The following is an 18,397-nucleotide window of genomic DNA, read 5'->3' as shown; positions in this document are numbered from 1 at the left end:
GCCTTCCCCCGGTTGTTGATTGCAACGCGGTGGCCATTTGAGCCAGAATCTCCCGCCGACGTCGAAGCAACGAACGACTCCGGCGTGGGAAGTAGCGGTGGACGTTGATCGTTGTCGTCGCCTTGCTTCCGCGTGGAGATGGCGCCTGCCTGCAACATGTTCGACGAATTGCCCAACTCGCCACGAAGCTTCTCCAGAATCTCCACTTGTTTCTTCAGCTCACCCATCTCAGATTGAAGTCCCTTGACTGCTGCATCCACTTGAGGTCGCCAGCTAGCCATCGCTTTATCCATCTGGAGCACCACCGCTTGTGTTTCATCCTGCTTCACCGCAACAGCGCCGATGGCGTTCTGGATTCCCTCGAGCATCTTCTCGAATCCTCCCGCTTGTTTCTCCATGGCATCGACTTGAAGCTGTAGCCGCGTCTGGAACCTTGGCTTCTCCAGGATGGAAACGAGCTCTGATACCAAGATGTTACGAACCGAGATCTCAGCAAGAAGAATTAGAGATAGAATCTGGAATTTGGAAGGAATAGAGAAGAACAGAGAAGAACAAAGCAGATACAGACTTGGAGAAGGGGATACAGTTCACTTCTTTCAGTACAAGGGTAATCTATTTATAGACTTAGCCAGAAGCTACTGGACCCAATCCTTCCCCTTCACGCGCAGGTTGTCACGCCTCTCCCGTCTGGGCCGAGCGGTAGTCGACGGCCCACTTGATTTGATCCTTCCTTCCGCGCCCGAGTCTGATGACGAATGCTCTGGCGTGACAATGCTGCAGAGAGGAGAGGTTGAACACCGAGAGGGGTATGGATCCCTCGAGCATGTTGTCGTTCAAGTAGAGGCTGGTGAGGGCACAGAGGTTGCCAAGGGCACTGGGGATGTGGCCGCTGAGGTGGTTGCCGGTGAGGGCGAGATCGGTGAGGGAGGTGAGGTTTCCGAGGGAGGCAGGGATGCCGCCGGTGAGGTTGTTGGTGTCGAGGACGAGCACCAGGAGGTGGCGAAGCGACCCAAGCTCTGAGGACACCGCCCCCTGCAGCGCGTTACAACTGAGGTTGAGGTACTCGAGGGAGAGTGGCAGCGGTGTGGGGACGCCACCACACAGGCGGTTCTGGGAGAGGTCAAGCCACCGGAGGTAGGTGAGGCTGGACAGGGACGATTGGGCGACGATGGCGCCTCCTAGGCCGAGCCCGCGGAGGTCTAGCGCCGTGACACGCCCACGGCTACGCCCGCGCACCCCACACGTCACACCACACCACCCGCATGGCGTCGCCGGTGAGGCAGAGTGGTTGCTGCCGCTGCTGCCACCCCATGACGCCAAGGCCCCATACGGGTCCTCCGTGATGAGGGACTGGAACTGCATGAGAGCACGGCCATCATCCTCGGGATTACTGAAGCCTGCAATGCAGGGACGACACCGACGAGGAGGTAGGCCACCACCACCACGACGATGAGCAGGACGAAGGAGCAATGGCGGTGGCGACTACAGCCGTGCCGCTCCATGGCTACCTGCTTAGCTACGTAGCTCAGCTGCTTTAACTTGCAGCAAATCAACGAGATTATTGCACACATCAAAGGTGTGCAATAATCACTGTCTGGTACTACAAATAGAATGCGTCACCTTTCCAAGTCAAGAAGGTATTCATCCTCATTGCCCTTTCTTGGCTAAAATCATACGGTCAACTATCGACGACTTGGGTGCGTTCTCAGGCCTTTTATCCAAAGCGACTTGGGTGCGTTCTCAGGCCTTTTATCCAAAACGACTTGGGTGCGTTTGGTTTGATGACAAGTTTGAACAGCACAATCCCATGACTCTTATTGGTATGCAACAAAGAAAAAAGAAGCAATGATTCTTTAGCAAACCAAATGCACTAAAATTCTCATGAATATAGTCCAAAATCTCCAACAGCACCAATTTATCCCCACTAAATCCCTAACAAACCCATATATTTGAACCGTCTAGCTTCACTATAAGTCTACTACTACAACTCAGCAAATGCATCACAAGAAATTCCCCCAAAATTTCCCTAGTAAGTGTGCACGACCAGGCAATTGAACTTTCGATATATGAGATCACCTGTCGAAGCATGCGACGTTGCTGAGGTCGCAGCCGGAGATCAGGAGCACGGCCGGCTGTAATCCCTGTAACCCGAGCACCGGCACGGCACCCGCGGCGCGAGCACTGACGAGCACCAGATCGGGTCAAGCCCAAGCGCCCCCAAGCAGCCGCTAAAACGATGCGAGGCGCGGGGACGCGGCGGAGTTACGGCATGGGTCGGCGTCGGCGGCGGCGGCGACGGTGGGGCTGGAGAGGAGGAGGCAGAGGAGGGGGGGAGGAGCGAGGCGGAGGTGTCGGAGGAGGGGGGAGAGGGCCAGGGGCCAGCGAGAGGGAGGCGGCGGCGGGCCCGAGCCCGGCGACGCCGGCGAGCGGCGAGGCCATGGGTGGGTGAGTGAGTGAGGCCGGCGGCGGAGGGAGTCGCTGAGAGTGGGGCCGGTTGGTCGGACATGTTCTCTTCAACAAAGTCATCGAAGCACCTACTACTCCGTCCCAGGTTTCCCGAACCGCCGGGCCGGAGTTACCGCGCCCCGGTGGTAAGCACGGTTACCGCATGGTAACCGCGATAACCGTGAAAAACCGTACGAAACTGTGCAAAATTTATCAAAAATTTAAATTATTTTTTAAATTTATTTGAATTTAAGGAGGTTACCGCGGTATTTATATTACTGTACCCCGCGGTAACCGCGCGGTTACCGGCGATAAGTCGAACCCTGCTCCGTCTAAAAAAACAAGCTAAGAATCTAACACGCATATGTCCAAGTTCATAACTAGAATTTGATTTTTTTTTAACGGAGAGGTACATATCGTCCGCCCCATTTTTGCTGTAAAAAAATGGACGATGTTTCAGCAAAATGTTTCACCACTAGCTTAACACGTGTAAGAAAAACGTTTCACCACAAACTTAACATATGTTTTAAATTTAAATGATGAAACAAAGTTGAATCATAGAATGAAACAATTTGTTATGAAACATGGAACATCAAAGTTCAATTAGTGAAACATTAACAAATCCACAACGAATCAAAGACAAAAATTGAAACCACCTTACATAAAAATATTTCAATGTTGAATATGTTGAAACACAATCAAACCCAACTTGAAATATTTTGTTACAATGTGTGAAACAATGGTTTCGAATGTATTGAAATATGAAATAAATCCAAATACATTAATAAAAAGAATGAAACACCATCTAAAACCCTTTATTTCTTGACCCACTTAAGGTTGATTTAGTTTAAATATTTTCATTTAATTTTCTAATTGCGACTCGTAAAAGAATGCTTTGAATATAATTTTCGAAAAGTTAGTTTTGGGTTTTAAGATGTTTAAGTCTAATAAATAATAGTTTAAAAAAAGTCTAGTAAATAATTATTTTCTATTAGAATTTAACAATATTTTCTTGCTCCTTAGTATATATGAAAATTTTCAACTCGCACAACATTCTTAGCGGTTAGTGTGCACACTTATGAGCGTCTGTATTTATAGTTTTATACTATGTTTTAAAAACATATAAATATAAAAAACAATACTAGTAGTAAAGATAAGAAAATAGGAGAAATTGAAAACAGAGAAAAACAAAAGGGCTCAAAAACTTTTATTTCCATCCCCACCTCCCTTATCTCCCGCGCTCCACACTCTCCACTCCCCGCCATGGCTGCCGTTGGCGTCGTCTCCCCGCCGGCGCCGCCCGCCGTGGCCGCCGCCTCCACCTCGTCCCCGCGCCGCCGCGTCCGCCTCCCCCTCGGCCGTGTCTCCTCCTCCGCGGCGTCGTTCCGCGCCCGGTGTGCCGCCGCCGCGGAAGACGGCGGCGCCACGGCCGCCCCCGAGGACGCCGCGGCGGCGGCGGCGGTGGCGGAAGCCGTGGAGGGGGACCCCGAGGCCGGGACGGACGCCGCGGCGGCGGCGGCGGTGGCGGAAGCCGTGGAGGGGGACCCCGAGGCCGGGACGGACGTCGCCGGCGGCGCCGCGACGTCGACGCGGCCGCCGTACTCGCTCATCTCCGCCGACAACGTGCAGAAGGCGATGCGCGGCCTCGGTACGTGCGCGTTTCTTGGTTGATGCCATTGCTTAGCAATCAGTTAATTTTGGGTTCTGTATTTTTTTATCATGCTAAGAGTATTAGTTGTACAACTTTGCAGATATTCTAATTATACCATTATATTTACCAATGTTTATCTGTGCGCCTCTTATAATTTGTAGAAAATATAGCATAATAATGAACCGAGGCTGCAGAGTAGTGTAGTTAAATTTCCCTATTTGCAAGAAATGCTAGGTGAAATACAGGAGCTACTCTTGAAGGTGTGCTGTTTTTAGCCAGGAATTGCTGAACATAGATACAAGTTCTTCTGTTGTAAACTGTCGATACTTAAGAGTTTTTTTTTTTTACAATCATTTGCAGCAATCACAGAATGTGATCATTATGGGAGGCTTGGGATCACCAGATCAGCTTCTACCGATGAGGTACACTGAAATCAAAATACCACGCAGCGCGTTGCAATTTTACCAGCGATATGCTTGCATCCACAAAATATTTTACTAATCCCTGGCTTCCTCTGATTATGGTCAATGATGGACATGCATCATGTGCAATACTGGAGTTGGGTATTGTCTAGCCACTCTATGATGCTATATTTGCATTGAAATGTCTTGGAAAACAATTAGGCGATGAATTATTCTAGTCCTAATAATAGGAAATAGGATGTATAGTATCTTAATTAGCTGTGCAATGTTTGGTTGGAATTTTTGATCCATTGAGTTCTTTTGGGGTGAATGGACCCATTGGATTCAGAATGATGTCGATACTGATTTTGTGTGTCATCAAACAGACAGAATTGTTACAGTAGTACACGTTTATAACAGACTTTCAAGTTCCATTCCACATTGGATTCTCTAAGTGAAATCTCTGGTGTGTATAATATCCATTAAATAAATACTCCCTCCGTTTCACAATATAAGTCATTCTAGCATTTCCCACATTCATATTGATGTTAATGAATCTAGAGTTCTAGACATATATATCTATCTAGATTCATTAACATCAATATGAATGTGGAAAATGCTAGAATGACTTACATTGTGAAACGGAGGGAGTAATAAAATAAAAAAGTTAGCTTAGATTTGCAGTTAGATCTTAATTTACCAACACAATTTTCTGTAGTATACTTCAAGAATGAACCTAGTTTCATATTCAGTGTGTCATCGATGTCCTTATTTGGTAATTAGCTAGCTAGCCAGTATGCTTTCAATTGTACTTCTGGTGCTCTGCTAGTACTGTCACTCTAGAATACCGGACTTCAATCCTTAAATCAGGTTAAAGCCGCCTACGAGAAGAAGTGCGAAGAACTGAATAGCAAAGGATTGGAAGAAGAGGAAATCAACAAGGAGCATGACCTCCTAAAGGTTCAGATGCAAAATCAGTCAATAACCTTTTCTTCAGTCTTCACCCATTCAATTCCAGTGCCTCCTAAACAAAACATTACTGCATCATGGCAGGAATCTTTTACCATACTATGGACCGAGGAAGAGAGAAGATTATACGATTGGAGTTTGGCAAGAAGTGGAAAGCCTGAGCGATATGTCTGGCCTTTCGAAGTCGATCCCATGGAGCTAGCACCAGATCCTCCAAAGGTATTGCACCTATTTAGAACAGTCATTTTTAAGATAATCTGTCCATAAGCAAATTCATCAGTGTCTTCTCCAAACAGCTCATTTCTTTCATTCAAAAAATTTCAAATAAAATGGTTTACGGTTCTCCGAAAATATCTGTTATCTTCTCTCATCAAAGCATATGAATAATCAGAATGATGTTTGGTTATATGAGCAGGAACCAGAAGATGAGTTCCCAACAAAGCTGGTTGGCTACTTTTTCCTGGCATGGTTCATACTATCTGTTGCCTTGTCAGTAACCCTCAACAGATGATGAGTAGCTGTAGTTGTAATCCAGCACTCCTTTCGGCGTCACCATGAATGCTCTGCATGACTACATGTATACTGATTATGGTAACTAAAGTAAAGCGCGTAAAAATCGCTGAATGCGTATTTACAGATCATGTTTATATGTCTCTAAATCTTTCAAGGAATCGATGAGCCATTTTATACCAATGCAAATGAGTTCTTCCAAATACAGTTGGCCTGGCCCCTTTGTACTCTGATTATGCTTACATTGCGGTTGTGCCTATTATGACTGTAAATGGGACTATTGATTGGTGAAAACATTTCATTTTGCAGAAGTTAAGTAGGCAGCAGGGATGTGGCAAATTCGCAATCATCGAGTATGTGATGTTTTGATGTTGACATGGTTTCTCAAAATATAATTTAGCATTTTCGCGGTTTGTATGCAAAGATTAATTGAAATTGCATCCGATAAATAAATTGGATTTGGATTATGAGTACAGAGTCACGAATGAGTAAACGGACCACAATTTTGTATTGCAGCATGTTGAGTGTAAGCCTACCAAGACAAATCTACATGTATCGTTTTTCATAAGTCCAATATAATGTTCACATTAGGATTTTCCTTTTGAGATCCAATACTCACACGAGTGCTGGTTGCGAAGGTCTGAAAAGTTGAGATAGACTCCAGAAGCATCACTCTGTTTCTAACCAAAGGCTGTACGCAAAAAGGAAAAGAAAACTGGAAGAATGGAGAATTTCACAAGGATATTTCATGATTTTCACGTGAATTAGTTTGACTATGAGAAGATTTAGGAAAATCCTGGCATTTCTAATAAGTGCCTTAATAATTCCCAATAGCTACAGGTGCCTTAATTAGTATAGTTTATCAGACTTCTAAAATTAGGACAGATATTTTTACAAGTTTACCAAATGTTGTCCTCAACGGACAATATTGTTTACCTGAGTGAATATATTCTTAGGTCTATCTATAAATATGACGACAATTTATTTAAGAAAAATCTATCAAATGTAAGTGTAGTGTAATTTTCATATAACTACATTGTAATTAGGGTGTAAGTGGGGTATAAGTAGTGTTGGGCTAAATTCCTTTCACATGGAGCCGTTGCTCTCAGCCCATTGCAACCCAAAAGTCCAACAAATGTGAGTTATTGATTCATGTCTTGATCAGTGGTGGAGATTGCCTCATCATTTGTGATGGGAAGAAAAACCTTAGTCTCCATTGAAAGAGCGGAGAGCAGCAGCCATTGAAGAGGAGAAGAAACCAACAAAACACAAAAGAGTGAGAGGAGAGTGGAGAAGAAGAGTTGCAGTTTATTTAGCTTGGTGGCTCTTATCCGATCTTCATCAAGGCAGCGAGTAGAGACTCAAACGTGGTTGGTTTGGCACCAAATTTGGTGAGTTCGTTCCTCACTTTGAGGACTTCAATCTAGACAGTTTGTGTGAGAATTGGTTGAGTAGAGCACCGGATTTGAGTGGTGGTTTGTCAGCTCGAGCGACTATAGTTTCAGCTTGTGCATCATTTAGTATATGTCAGTTTGAGGGATCAAACAGTGTCCGATTGGGCTATTTTTGGACAGCTTGGAAGGGACTCATAAACCATCATTTCTACCAAGTTTCATGTAACTCGCATATGTGGTTTGGGAGATGTCAGTTGAGAACCGAAGAGGACAGAATCTGATATTTCTCTGCTTGTTATTGCTATAACTCTTGTTAGTTGTTATGGTTGATGTTGATGATTGATAAGTATGTAACTTGATGATATAACTGCTATTGTAATGTGCCTCTAAATGTTCTAGAGAAGACTCGAATTGTACTTATTGTTGATTATAGTGGAAGCTTGGAGTGAACCATTTTGTCCCGTGGTTTTTCATTCCTCACACCGAGAAGGTTTTTTCATGTAAATCACCGTGTCTTGTGTGCATGTGTTTGTTGTAGGTACGCTGTTGATTTGCTAGTTGAAACTATTCTCAAAGTTCATGCGAAGATGAAGGGTTAATTTTGTGAAATATGTTTGCTGGTTAGTGAATTGTAGTTTGCACATTGAAATGATTTGGTTCATCTCCAACAAGTAGAATGTAAATTTAGTTTCAATTCAAAAACGGCAGCTTGATTGCATGACGAACACGTGATGTTTACCAACCAAAAGGTCTTGAGCTCGATTCCTTGCGCTTGCACGCTTTAATTTTGTTTCACTAGGACCTGGTATGAATCTTAATTTGGATCAGATGGACCAAAAATAACATATTTGTAAAGAAAAAACTAACGCCATATTTTTAACGTTTTGTATATTCTTAGCATAAAATGTGTTTTCTCCTATAGGAAAAATGTGCAAGTACGCCAAGTACTAGCCACCTACTGTTCTCCGTCCAGCCAGGGCCACACGTGAGACTGACCAGTGGGCCCCACTGTCGGTAGTACCCCAGTTGAGGTGACCGCTACGCCACCACCTTTCCATTCCCATCCTAAGTCCAACCAAGAGTGGAGCAGAGACTCACTGGAGACCAAACCCTAGCTGCCATGGCAATGGCGACGTCGATCTCCGCCGGCTTCGGCGGCGAGCCCGGCGCGGTGCTCGCCCCGTCCGCCTCCGTCCTCCCCGCCCCGCGCCAGCGCAACCCCGCCGCCAGCTCCAAGGTCCGGTCTCCATCTCTTCCTCTTTCCCCTGCCCCCAAAACCCTAGATAAGATGGAGGAGGTTGGGTCTCCCCGTGGCCGGATGCCATCTCGGATCCCTGTGCGCTGATGAAGATGAGATGATAGATTCGTACCTCTTCTTTTTTGAAGGAAGAAAAAGATTGTGCCGCTGCACCTCGTTTTGGGGGTGGGGATGGGGAATGGGGAGGAGGAAAAAAATAGTGAGAGAGGAGATTTTGCGGTCATGTTGACCGTTCTCGATTCCAACATCCTCTTGGATCTAGTGCCGTGAATACTAGAATTCGGTACCAAAGATGCGGTTTTGGTGTGCTTTGATGCTGGTCTGCCGCGAGTGCATTCTTTTCTGTGTCGTTCACGAAGAACTGGTGGGATTTAGATATTAGTCAAGCCGTGAAATTTGATATGTAAAGCTGCGGAAGACGCAGCTATACATTTGCAACCTCTGGTCTAGTTTGTGTTAGCGTACAAGCAAGTGTAATTGCTAGGTGTAGACACAAAATGCTGGCCTGGGTGTCTCGTGTAGTCAAATGTTTTCGAAGCACATCTGCTGTTATGAGTTAATATTAGATGTTCGAAGAGAGTGAAAACCTAACTGTGTTGTCAAATATGGGTGTGAACTGGAAATGACAATGTTCTTATTTAGGATTTGGCATACAGCCTATCTTTCTATATCTCAGTCTTCAATAACCTTTGTTTTATACCTCCTGAGATGAGTATTAGTCATATGACAGTAGGTCAGGATAGCACATTAGCTGTTTGTCCCATTCTTGCCTATAGGAGTTCTGAACAAATTATAAAGTTTTTGTTTGGTTGGTTTCTGAATGGTAACTGTTTCAAATGCTTAATAACAACTCAAAAATGTGTATCATTCTACCATGCTCTTGTGCTGTTCTGGTTCTACTCAATTTAATCTTGGATGACTTTTGGAATGAAGCGACCAAATGTGCTAACTCCACTATTATTTTCATAGATATGCTGTTGAGCATGTTGTGGCAAAGACTCTTCTTAAAGTGTTTAATGTGCTAGCAGATCCTGCTAGGATTGACACTGGTACTGGTAGTGATGCCGTACTTGAATTTTGGCAAAGCATATACTGCATTCACACATGCGTACCATGTTTCTATTCCTATTGTAAGCTCTTTGGAGTAACCTTGTTTGAACTCCTCTGTAATGGTTGAAAATCATAATCTAATGAAAATTTCTGGTTTGTCTTGATTCTTGAATGTGTAGTTGCATATAATTCTCATATTTAGATTCACATTCACGTTGGATATTCTTTGCATCAGCTAGTTGGTTTTTTTTCAAAGGAAGAGCATTTTTAGTGGATTATTAGCTAACATACTTTACCTCTACATCTGTAGGCACAATTTAGTTCATTTCCTCGCGGACAATCTTGCAATCTCATGCTTACTCCTAAGCATCTGTGCATTGAGCACCAAAGCTGTTCAAAGAGCTCCATTCAGACTTTTGCTCTTTCAAGGAATGACTTCTCTCCTATTGCTCAAGAGGTGGAAGGCTTTCTTCACAACATTGTTAACATGGGGTTTCTTGATCGTCTGAAATTAGCATGGAAGATAATCTTCCCAGCACCAAGCATTAAGGAGAACTCTAATGCAAACATCGCAAAGCAGAGGCTTAAGATGATACTGTTCTCCGACAGGTGTGAAGTGAGTGACGAGGCAAAGAAGAAGATTGTTGAGAACATCGTTGAGGCACTCTCTGAATTCGTGGAGATAGAATCACGAGACAACGTCCAGGTGGATATCTCAACTGATGCTGGCCTTGGCACAGTATATTCTGTGACCGTTCCTGTTCGCCGTGTCAAGCCTGAGTACCAGGAATCTGAAGAGCAGTACAGAGGGAAGATCGTAGGTGTTGACTTCAAGGACACTGGAGAAACATCAGGCAGCGTCGACGTTACGTTCGATTTCTTCGTGCCCAACAAGAACTACTGACCGTTGTATTCCCCTTTTGCTTCCGAGTATCCCAGAACTCCTTGGTTAGAATGTTCAATTTGTTGAAGGCTTTCTTCGCAATCTTGGTTAGTCTAATGTACATATCTAGGCTTTTGTTTGTCTCTGCGTTTCATGTAATTTTATTTTGAATTTTTGTTCTGAAGGTGGCAAATATCAGTACCGTGGGGTTAGTCCAACTTGGATTTTCCGAAGAAATGTTTATTTATAAGAAAATAACGTTGTGCGCTCGTGCTGATGTTTTGCCAGATACACTATGTTCTGCCATGTCCCAATTTTGTAATGTGATTAAATCAATCATCACCTGATGCATATCACGACTACACCATGTTCTGCCATGCCCCAGTTTTGTAATGTGATTTAGTTAATAATCATCCGATCTTCATACTGCAGAATACATATCTGATACTAGCATTTGTCACGGTTGATCAAATATTGATACACCGGCTGAACTAAATTTCTAGTTTGTGGACTTGTGGTAGATCCATCCTGAATTCTGGCCGCTCAAGCAGGTCTGCCATTAGTCTAGAACCTTGGGGTCAGAAAAAAATGGTACATTCTATGGAGCATAGATATCTTCCAAATGCTCAAAGATAAAGTGAACGAAATGTTGCTGCGCCAATTCTTTCGAAGAATAAACACCGAAAGGAATGAGAAGCTTAATTAGTTAGATGGTTCCTGCCAGATGTTTCGTGGTTGGGACAGAGAGGCCAGCTGCCAAGAACATGGTATATGACAGGGCATTACAAAAGATATATACAGGGTAACTACATTTTTCTCTTGACTGACAAGGGAATAACATTCTTTGCCAAAAGACCAAAAATACAAAAACTAAGGTGATCACCAGGCAGGGGATGATGGTGCACAATGGCTAATCCAATCTTCTGGTCAAATCGAAAAGGGCGTATGTACATATACATATTACAACCTAGTTGGACCACACATGCACCAGCCCATGCCTGTTGCCAGTATAGATCTCATTCCTGTCCTCGTCATAAAAAAGCGCTGTGACATCTTCAAGAGCTTCTGGAATGGTGCTCCAAATTGAGGACCTCTCAGAGTTACCATTCTTGCGAGGGCCAATACGGAGGGTGGGATCATTAGCAGCAATCTTGGCGATGCATTTGCCAGTCATAATGTCACTCATGTTGATAGACCCAATTGGAGGTACTGCAATTGACATAAGATAGATCTTTTAAAGGTAATTTCTCACTACCAATTATATGAAAACTGGTGAAAACTCTACCAAATTTATCATTCCTGGTAAAGTGATTGACACGGGCATACAAGCCTATGCCACATTCAACTTGAACCATACAGGCAACAATGGGCAGCACAACTGGCTTGTATGGACTAATAATGCACGGACGCAGTTCCTTACCACACAAAATACAGTAAAAATGAAAAATTAATTAATTCAAGCAATCAGCGTTTGAGACTGAGTAGTGTACCTGTACCATCATCAACCCCTGCCTCAGATTTGCAGTATGAGATAATCAGATCCTGATCACTGGTAATGTAGATATTGTTGGTGCTACAATCTTGATGCCAAAGCAAATGGTCTTCAAATGAGGTCACGAGCTCTCCTCGAAAATTCCATACAGCAACCGTCCTGTTTCGGAATGTCAAGAAGAGATTGTTCTCGTACAGAAAAATGAATGCTGATGGAGTCATAAACTTGGTAACACTGACTTCAATTAGCTCAGAACTCCGTACCTTCACAAGTACCAATAAATTGTTAGGCATGTCAACAGAAACAAAAAAAAAAGGTTACATGAACTGCGTCGTACATCAAGTATCTGAAGGTTCTCATCTTCTTGCTTGACAAGGAGCTTTTCATTGAATTGCTCAATAAAATCAATTTTCTTATTACGGTGCAACAAATGCGTGAAGGATTTTAGTGGTCTTCCATCTTCAATTGACAATATCTTCAAAGGAACATGACATGGTGTTCTTTCATATATCAAGAGCATGATTCCTGGACTGAAGAGAGAAATTTTAAAAGGTCATATTTAGCATCATGGAGTTATGTCAGATATATAAATATAAACACTGAAAAAAACCAAATACCTTATTTTTATCTCCTGCACATTGGTGTCAGGTATTGAATATAGAAAAGAGTAATTCTTCAAATCGAAGACCTTATAGATACTGCAAATACAAGGGTAAAAGTTTGAACAACTTCTGTGAGATGAAAAGAAATCACCATTTTATGTAACTGTTCAAGAGCATACCCATCCTGAGCTGAGTAGGTGAGTACTTTTCCATTCACATCATCAAACTCCACAAAGCCAGGCCACTTCAGAGATTCTGTTTCAAAAAGAGGAAACCCAGCATCTAACTGATTCCTCCTTATATACCTGAAAATAATGTTTTCATATGAGAAACATATATTAGTTGAGACCGAGAACCATCATAAGTTGTGCAACTCACAAATAGCGGTTGAATAATCAAATCGAATACAACAGCGAAGAAGTGCTTCTTGGCAAGTCAAACACAGAACTTGAAGAATTCAGGATTTCAGGAGAAATTGTTTGCTGCATGGGATCTTACTCGATTGGGGTTGTTCTGCACTTCAATGTGCTAAAATGGTCTGACGCATAAACAGACACAGTAATAAGTGAATCATTGTTCTTGTTGTAGAACAAGCTCCGGATGACTTCATCTGGGCTTAAATTCAGGAAGGATATGCGCTTATTTGTAACTGCAGACACAAATATAATGCCAAAGATAAGAGAACATATATAACACTTTTCCCAATAGAAACCTCGTTTTTCATATGAAGAATCTCTACCTCGACTAAAAGCAGCACACAACCCAGAGTGCGCAAGAGCAAATATGATATCTTTTGCTGCAACAATCTCAATTATTTTGGATCTCTTTTTAAGAAACTGCAGCTTCACAAATAGGTGGGCATTGTGATCATACGTATCGAACTCTTCCTGGATCCAACAAAGAAGTATAATGTTAACACTGATCACAGTAAAATGGTACATAACAAAAGGAACTACTAAGCTAAACTCTCACCGCAGGAATTATCATTTTACATCCAAAGAACCTTACTCAAATTCAAATATCTAGGTCATAAACAATATGTCATTTTGATACTTCAAGCACAAGATTGGGCAAAAATGCAACCTATACATGGCAAGAATCAGGGCACGGCATTGTGTAATCAAAACAGCTCATATCAGATTTGACAGTTTGAATTAACTATTGCATAAAAAAAGTGCATGAATAAGTATGAAATACTTCAAATCCAACCTAATGCAAGCACAACAAAATCAAGCTAGCTGATCTGGAACACCTAACAGCTCCAAATGTATTACTAACTTCTAACTTTTCAGACAGGGCAAAACAAGATCATGAAAGAAAAATAGCATCAAAGCAATTTTCAAGTTTGTATCAGCCAAAATGATCCGTGCCAAGCAACTCAATTGTTTCAAGATGAGTTTCTGCAGTGTTTAGCAGTTCAAGCCAAACCATCTTGCACTAGAATATCATGAACAAACCGAGGAAGCCCAAGAACGCTAACTGAATAGCTCAAAGAATAATCCCAAATAACTAATACAAGAAAATTGTGGTGCTACACATGTTCCAGCACCCACAACTTCCAGCTAAATAAGAATGAAATCAACAACTTAGAGACACAAAGAACTCTACCATGATAGCTGAAATGTTAATTCAAAACCATTAAGCATATTCTCGTCTTGAACTAAAGCTCTGGTTGAAATGACAGGAACCAACAAGTCCACTAATTGAATAACTTGAACCTCAATCCAAAGACCCTATTGTAAATAATCAATATTGCCGCTCAATTTCAACAGCTACATGAACATATATACTAAAAAAGGGAACGCCCCAACCTAACAAACCCTTAGAACCATAGCTTGAAACACACATATGTTAATCACCAGTTCACCACAAATTATACCAAATTACAAATTTTAATAAGACTAGGTACACATTCAATAGCCTTAGAAGGCATCTCAGTTTCCTAAATTCTGACATTGGCAAGAGCCCTGAACTAGCAGAGTTCCCCAAACCGAAACCTTTTCCCTTGAAACCCCAAAAATTCTCCAACGCGAGGAAGCCTCTAGTGCAATTATTTTCATCTGGATCTATGTGCGACGCACGCAAACCCTAGGCTCCACCGCCTTCCCCCAACGAGCGACATGGACGAACCCTACCAAATCACGCGGCCCGCCCCGCCCCGCCACACCAACCAGCCGCCTAGACCATCCGCGGCGGCGCCACCCACCGGTGTTTTACCTGGAGATGCATGTTCCGGAACCGCTCGGGCACGGCGGACGCGGCGCCCCCGCCGCGCGCGGCGAGCTGCCTGCCCCCGATCTCGCGCCGCTGCAGCTTCGCGGCCGAGTTGAAAGCCGGCGCGTCCAGCCGCCGCTTCCTGCCCCCGGCCCCGCCGCCTCCGCCCCCGCTCCCTCCGCCGTCCGCGCCGCCGTCGCCGCCCCTCCGCCGCGCCGTCACGCGGAGCCGCACCCTCAGCTGCGACCTCTTGGGCCCCTCCATCCCGCCGCCGCCGCCGTCCACCACTGCGCCGCTCGCTCCTCCCTCGTGGCGGGGGGTGGTGAGGCTAGGGTTTCGAAGGAGGAGGAGGAGGAGGAGGTGGAGCTAGCTAGGGTTTGAGGGGGAATTTGGTGGTGGGGAGTCGAGGGGGGGAAGGAAGGAGAAGAGGTGGGTGGCTGGGTGGTGGGGAGGGAGGGGGGATTTGCCAGCGTGGCGATGCGGTGGGACGCTGCAAGTGGGGCCCACCGCGCGGTGGCAGCGTGACCGTTTGGCAAACCAATTGGTCTGACACTCTGACTTTTGTGAGCTTGTGGCTGCTGTCACTCAGTGCACCTACAATGTACAATGGTTATCTATAAACTCTCTATAAAAGATTCATGTCAGTATATTTTTCTACTTTGAAGGTATTAAATAAAGAGAGAGAGCAAAGCTATCTACTAACTTAGAAATAGTCTATAGAGAAAAACGAGACAATGCATGATAGAGCTATAGATAGCAATTAGACATACTATTAATATGGTTTACTATTAATCGAGTCTATTGTTGAGATGTACATGTTTTATAAATAGCACCTTACTTTACCATTGCGGGTACTCTCAGAGCAGGTACAGTAGCAGGCTAATAGCCTGCTTACCTAATATTTTAACATATATGATAGAGAGAGGGAAAGCAGAGAGAGCAAAGCGGACGACAATCTAGTCGTCGGCTCAAGCATGAGCGCCTAGGCGCTCTGGCCCCCTGCAGCTCGGGACAACCAATCGAAAATTAAAACTTGAACATACAGAAGTTACCAACACCTGACAGGATGCCTTGGTTAAAGCATGGGTGTAGCCAATTGCTGTATCTACCGTTGTTTAGTTATCTCTTAAATGATATGGTGAATTTTGGAGCCGGCAGTTAACTATTGAACTTGCTATCAACAGTTTTTCGGTTGTGTCCAAAAAAAAATTCGAGAATTAGATTTGATATAATTTATCCAAATTCGGAGTAGTATTATGTTTAGATTCATTGTAGTGCATTATGTCAAATCCAAACCAAAGAATCTGGATACGAGCTACCCAGAATCATTATAGTAGATTTTGTTTAGATTTATTGTAGTGGATTATGTCAAATGCAAATCAAAGTTGGGTGTTTTTTTTATGAAGGGAGTTTGTTGAGTTATTTTTCTCAAGTTCTCAAGTCGCCCGCGAAACTTAAAAGCTCATCCCCGTATGATTAATTAAGTATTAATAATTATAAATTTGAAAATAAATTTATTTGATTTTCAAACAACATCTTTTTTTTTCAAAAAGCACATTATCTAATAGTTTAAAAGACGTGCTAACGGAGAACGAGAAAATTAAAGAAAAGAACTATGCTTAAAGCTGCTACTTGTATATATATCCTCTCTCTCGCATAAAAAAAATCAGCGAAGCCTATATCGCTAGAAGTTGGATTTTATAAGATAGAGGGTACAATATAATTAACTTCTTATTATACATCAAGTTTGTGTGTTGTCTTTAAATATCATGGAAAAAAGTTACATGTCTCCACATGCCAATCTAGAGTTAGCCGAATAGGATCGTCGATTGATTTATATAGCTTTTTTTTCAAAATAACTATTCATTTCCAATCACATAAATCAATAATTCAAACCGTATTCAAAGGTAGAGAAAATTGAGCTGATGAGAAAAAAGTAATTGTTATCGTCTTGCGAAAATCTCATGGTACTCGCTCCGTTTCATATTGTAAATCTTAGTTTAGTGTTAGAAATCAAACATCTTTAACGTCAGCTGAAGTTTATAGAAAAATGCACTAAACATCTACATTAGCAAATATTTTGTTAAGCTTAAAAAAAGTTAGTTTCATTAAACCCATCTTTGACTTACGAGAATATCTGAGAGAGCCATCGAGACAGTATGGTCCAAAAGCTAAGGAGCTGGGATCCGAAGTGTAAAAAAAAAAAAGAAAAGAAAAGGAAATTACTTGGTCCAAAAGCTTTTTAGGAAACAAGAAGACAAGGCTATCATCTAAACAAATGATAAAAGTGTTCAGAATTAGTATAATTTACTCTCTTGAGTTGCTGGTCTAGTAAGGTGTTTTAGCCATCCTTGGTAGCACTTGAATTTCATGTAATGTTACAAAGATATTTTGTAAGGAAAAAATAATTCTCAATTGCTTTTCAATGAGATTACAAAGTTTAAATCCCCAATAGATTATGTGCTGCACTCCTGATCGCTAGTTGTTGCTGTTTCTACTAGTACTTAATTTCAAAAAAGTTCAATTTGTTGATTTTAATTAGCAGTTATCTAAATTATACCTAGTCTATAATTTAGTCTAATATATTGGGTGAATAGCTAATATGGTCCCTGAAGTTTCGCTTCGGGCTCAGTTTAGTTCTTGAGGTTTCAAATCGTCCAGACAAGTCCTCCAAATTAATCATTTGGGTTAATATAGTCCTTGGACCCCACAAAAAGTGCCACGTGAGCATGCCAAGTCATCCTCGCATACAACGATACGAATGAAATGACCATTCTACCATTATATACTATATAAAAAAGAAAGCAAATGTTTCACACATGTGTGATCATTTTGGAATTGTCACTTACGATTGCTGCAGCCAAGTACTGATCGTATAAATACCTTTGTTGGCCACCCTCCCAATAATGTTGGGCCTAAATTGGCCTGTTATTTTTTTTGTTTGTCTTTTCCTTCTTTTCTATATGGTATATAAGGATAGAATGGTCATTTCATTCGTACTACTACATGCGAGGATGACTTGACATGCTCACGTGGTATTTTTTGTGGGGTCCAAGGACTATATTAACCCAAATGATTAATTTGGAGGACTTGTCTGGACGATTTGAAACCTCAAGAACTAAACTGAGCCCGAAGCGAAACTTCAGGGATCATATTAGCTATTCACCCTAATATATTTATATTTCAAAATTATTTTCTATAATAATATTGGTTTTGTAAGTATCTATGTTTTGATAAATCAATTATTATAGTTTATTCTTTTTTAAAAAATATCAACCAATAACGTCTATTCAAACAATTTCCCATGCTTGATATGCTGCACGTCCTTTGCCTGGCTGCATATCGATCGTATACAAATAGAAGATTTGGTTTTAACAAGTCAAATTTGCAAAGGTTTATAAATTCATTAACACATTAGTCTGGCGAGCTGAAACTAGAAAAATAAAAAAAATCACAGGGGCATTCCGAGAATTGAACTCGGGACCTCTCGCACCCTAAGCGAGAATCATACCACTAGACCAAATGCCC

The 18,397-nt window shown here is 42.5% G+C and overlaps 4 protein-coding genes and 1 non-coding gene across 5 annotated transcripts; 2 read left to right on the top strand and 3 right to left on the bottom strand.

The window, feature by feature from the left end:
• Window positions 1–418: 418 nt before the first annotated feature.
• On the bottom strand, window positions 419–2,079 carry LOC127756973 (probable leucine-rich repeat receptor-like protein kinase At1g35710). The gene has a single exon (XM_052282362.1). It carries the CDS (start codon window positions 1,360–1,362, stop codon window positions 673–675), a length of 690 nt encoding a protein of 229 aa, XP_052138322.1. The 5' UTR covers window positions 1,363–2,079; the 3' UTR covers window positions 419–672.
• Window positions 2,080–3,665: 1,586 nt separating this feature from the next.
• Window positions 3,666–6,287, top strand: LOC127756754 (NAD(P)H-quinone oxidoreductase subunit U, chloroplastic). Its single transcript, XM_052282128.1, has 5 exons — window positions 3,666–4,093; window positions 4,457–4,518; window positions 5,368–5,457; window positions 5,551–5,685; window positions 5,882–6,287. Exons 1-5 carry the CDS (start codon window positions 3,709–3,711, stop codon window positions 5,975–5,977), a joined length of 768 nt encoding a protein of 255 aa, XP_052138088.1. The 5' UTR covers window positions 3,666–3,708; the 3' UTR covers window positions 5,978–6,287.
• Window positions 6,288–8,435: 2,148 nt separating this feature from the next.
• Window positions 8,436–10,830, top strand: LOC127757259 (cell division topological specificity factor homolog, chloroplastic). The gene is made up of 2 exons (XM_052282746.1): window positions 8,436–8,607; window positions 9,989–10,830. The coding sequence occupies exons 1-2, from the start codon at window positions 8,491–8,493 to the stop codon at window positions 10,580–10,582; spliced, it is 711 nt and encodes a 236-aa protein (XP_052138706.1). The 5' UTR covers window positions 8,436–8,490; the 3' UTR covers window positions 10,583–10,830.
• Window positions 10,831–11,222: 392 nt separating this feature from the next.
• LOC127757258 (uncharacterized) lies at window positions 11,223–15,292 on the bottom strand. The gene is made up of 8 exons (XM_052282745.1): window positions 14,873–15,292; window positions 13,395–13,542; window positions 13,154–13,304; window positions 12,835–12,960; window positions 12,671–12,751; window positions 12,391–12,583; window positions 12,052–12,316; window positions 11,223–11,770 (listed from the first exon to the last, which is right to left on the bottom strand). Exons 1-8 carry the CDS (start codon window positions 15,131–15,133, stop codon window positions 11,529–11,531), a joined length of 1,467 nt encoding a protein of 488 aa, XP_052138705.1. The 5' UTR covers window positions 15,134–15,292; the 3' UTR covers window positions 11,223–11,528.
• Window positions 15,293–18,325: 3,033 nt separating this feature from the next.
• On the bottom strand, window positions 18,326–18,397 carry TRNAP-AGG (transfer RNA proline (anticodon AGG)). Its single transcript has one exon. It is a non-coding gene; the product is annotated as a tRNA-Pro (tRNA).

The sequence above is a fragment of the Oryza glaberrima genome, chromosome 12 (assembly GCF_000147395.1).
Source record: "Oryza glaberrima chromosome 12, OglaRS2, whole genome shotgun sequence".
Taxonomy (NCBI): Eukaryota; Viridiplantae; Streptophyta; class Magnoliopsida; order Poales; family Poaceae; genus Oryza; species Oryza glaberrima.
The sequence above is the reverse complement of the archived record's forward strand: the minus strand, read 5'-3'. Positions and strand labels throughout refer to the sequence as shown.

Excerpts from the sequence above, each read along its gene's own strand:
- LOC127756973 (XM_052282362.1), bottom strand. The coding sequence starts at position 1,362 with ATGCAGTTCCAGTCCCTCATCACGGAGGACCCGTATGGGGCCTTGGCG.
- LOC127756754 (XM_052282128.1), top strand. The coding sequence starts at position 3,709 with ATGGCTGCCGTTGGCGTCGTCTCCCCGCCGGCGCCGCCCGCCGTGGCC. Across the intron at positions 4,519-5,367 it reads GATCAGCTTCTACCGATGAG|GTTAAAGCCGCCTACGAGAA; the intron begins GTACACTGAAAT and ends TCCTTAAATCAG. Across the intron at positions 5,686-5,881 it reads TAGCACCAGATCCTCCAAAG|GAACCAGAAGATGAGTTCCC; the intron begins GTATTGCACCTA and ends TTATATGAGCAG.
- LOC127757259 (XM_052282746.1), top strand. The coding sequence starts at position 8,491 with ATGGCAATGGCGACGTCGATCTCCGCCGGCTTCGGCGGCGAGCCCGGC. Across the intron at positions 8,608-9,988 it reads ACCCCGCCGCCAGCTCCAAG|GCACAATTTAGTTCATTTCC; the intron begins GTCCGGTCTCCA and ends CTACATCTGTAG.
- LOC127757258 (XM_052282745.1), bottom strand. The coding sequence starts at position 15,133 with ATGGAGGGGCCCAAGAGGTCGCAGCTGAGGGTGCGGCTCCGCGTGACG. Across the intron at positions 13,305-13,394 it reads GTGTGCTGCTTTTAGTCGAG|TTACAAATAAGCGCATATCC; the intron begins GTAGAGATTCTT and ends TTGTGTCTGCAG. Across the intron at positions 12,584-12,670 it reads GTGCAGGAGATAAAAATAAG|TCCAGGAATCATGCTCTTGA; the intron begins GTATTTGGTTTT and ends TTCTCTCTTCAG.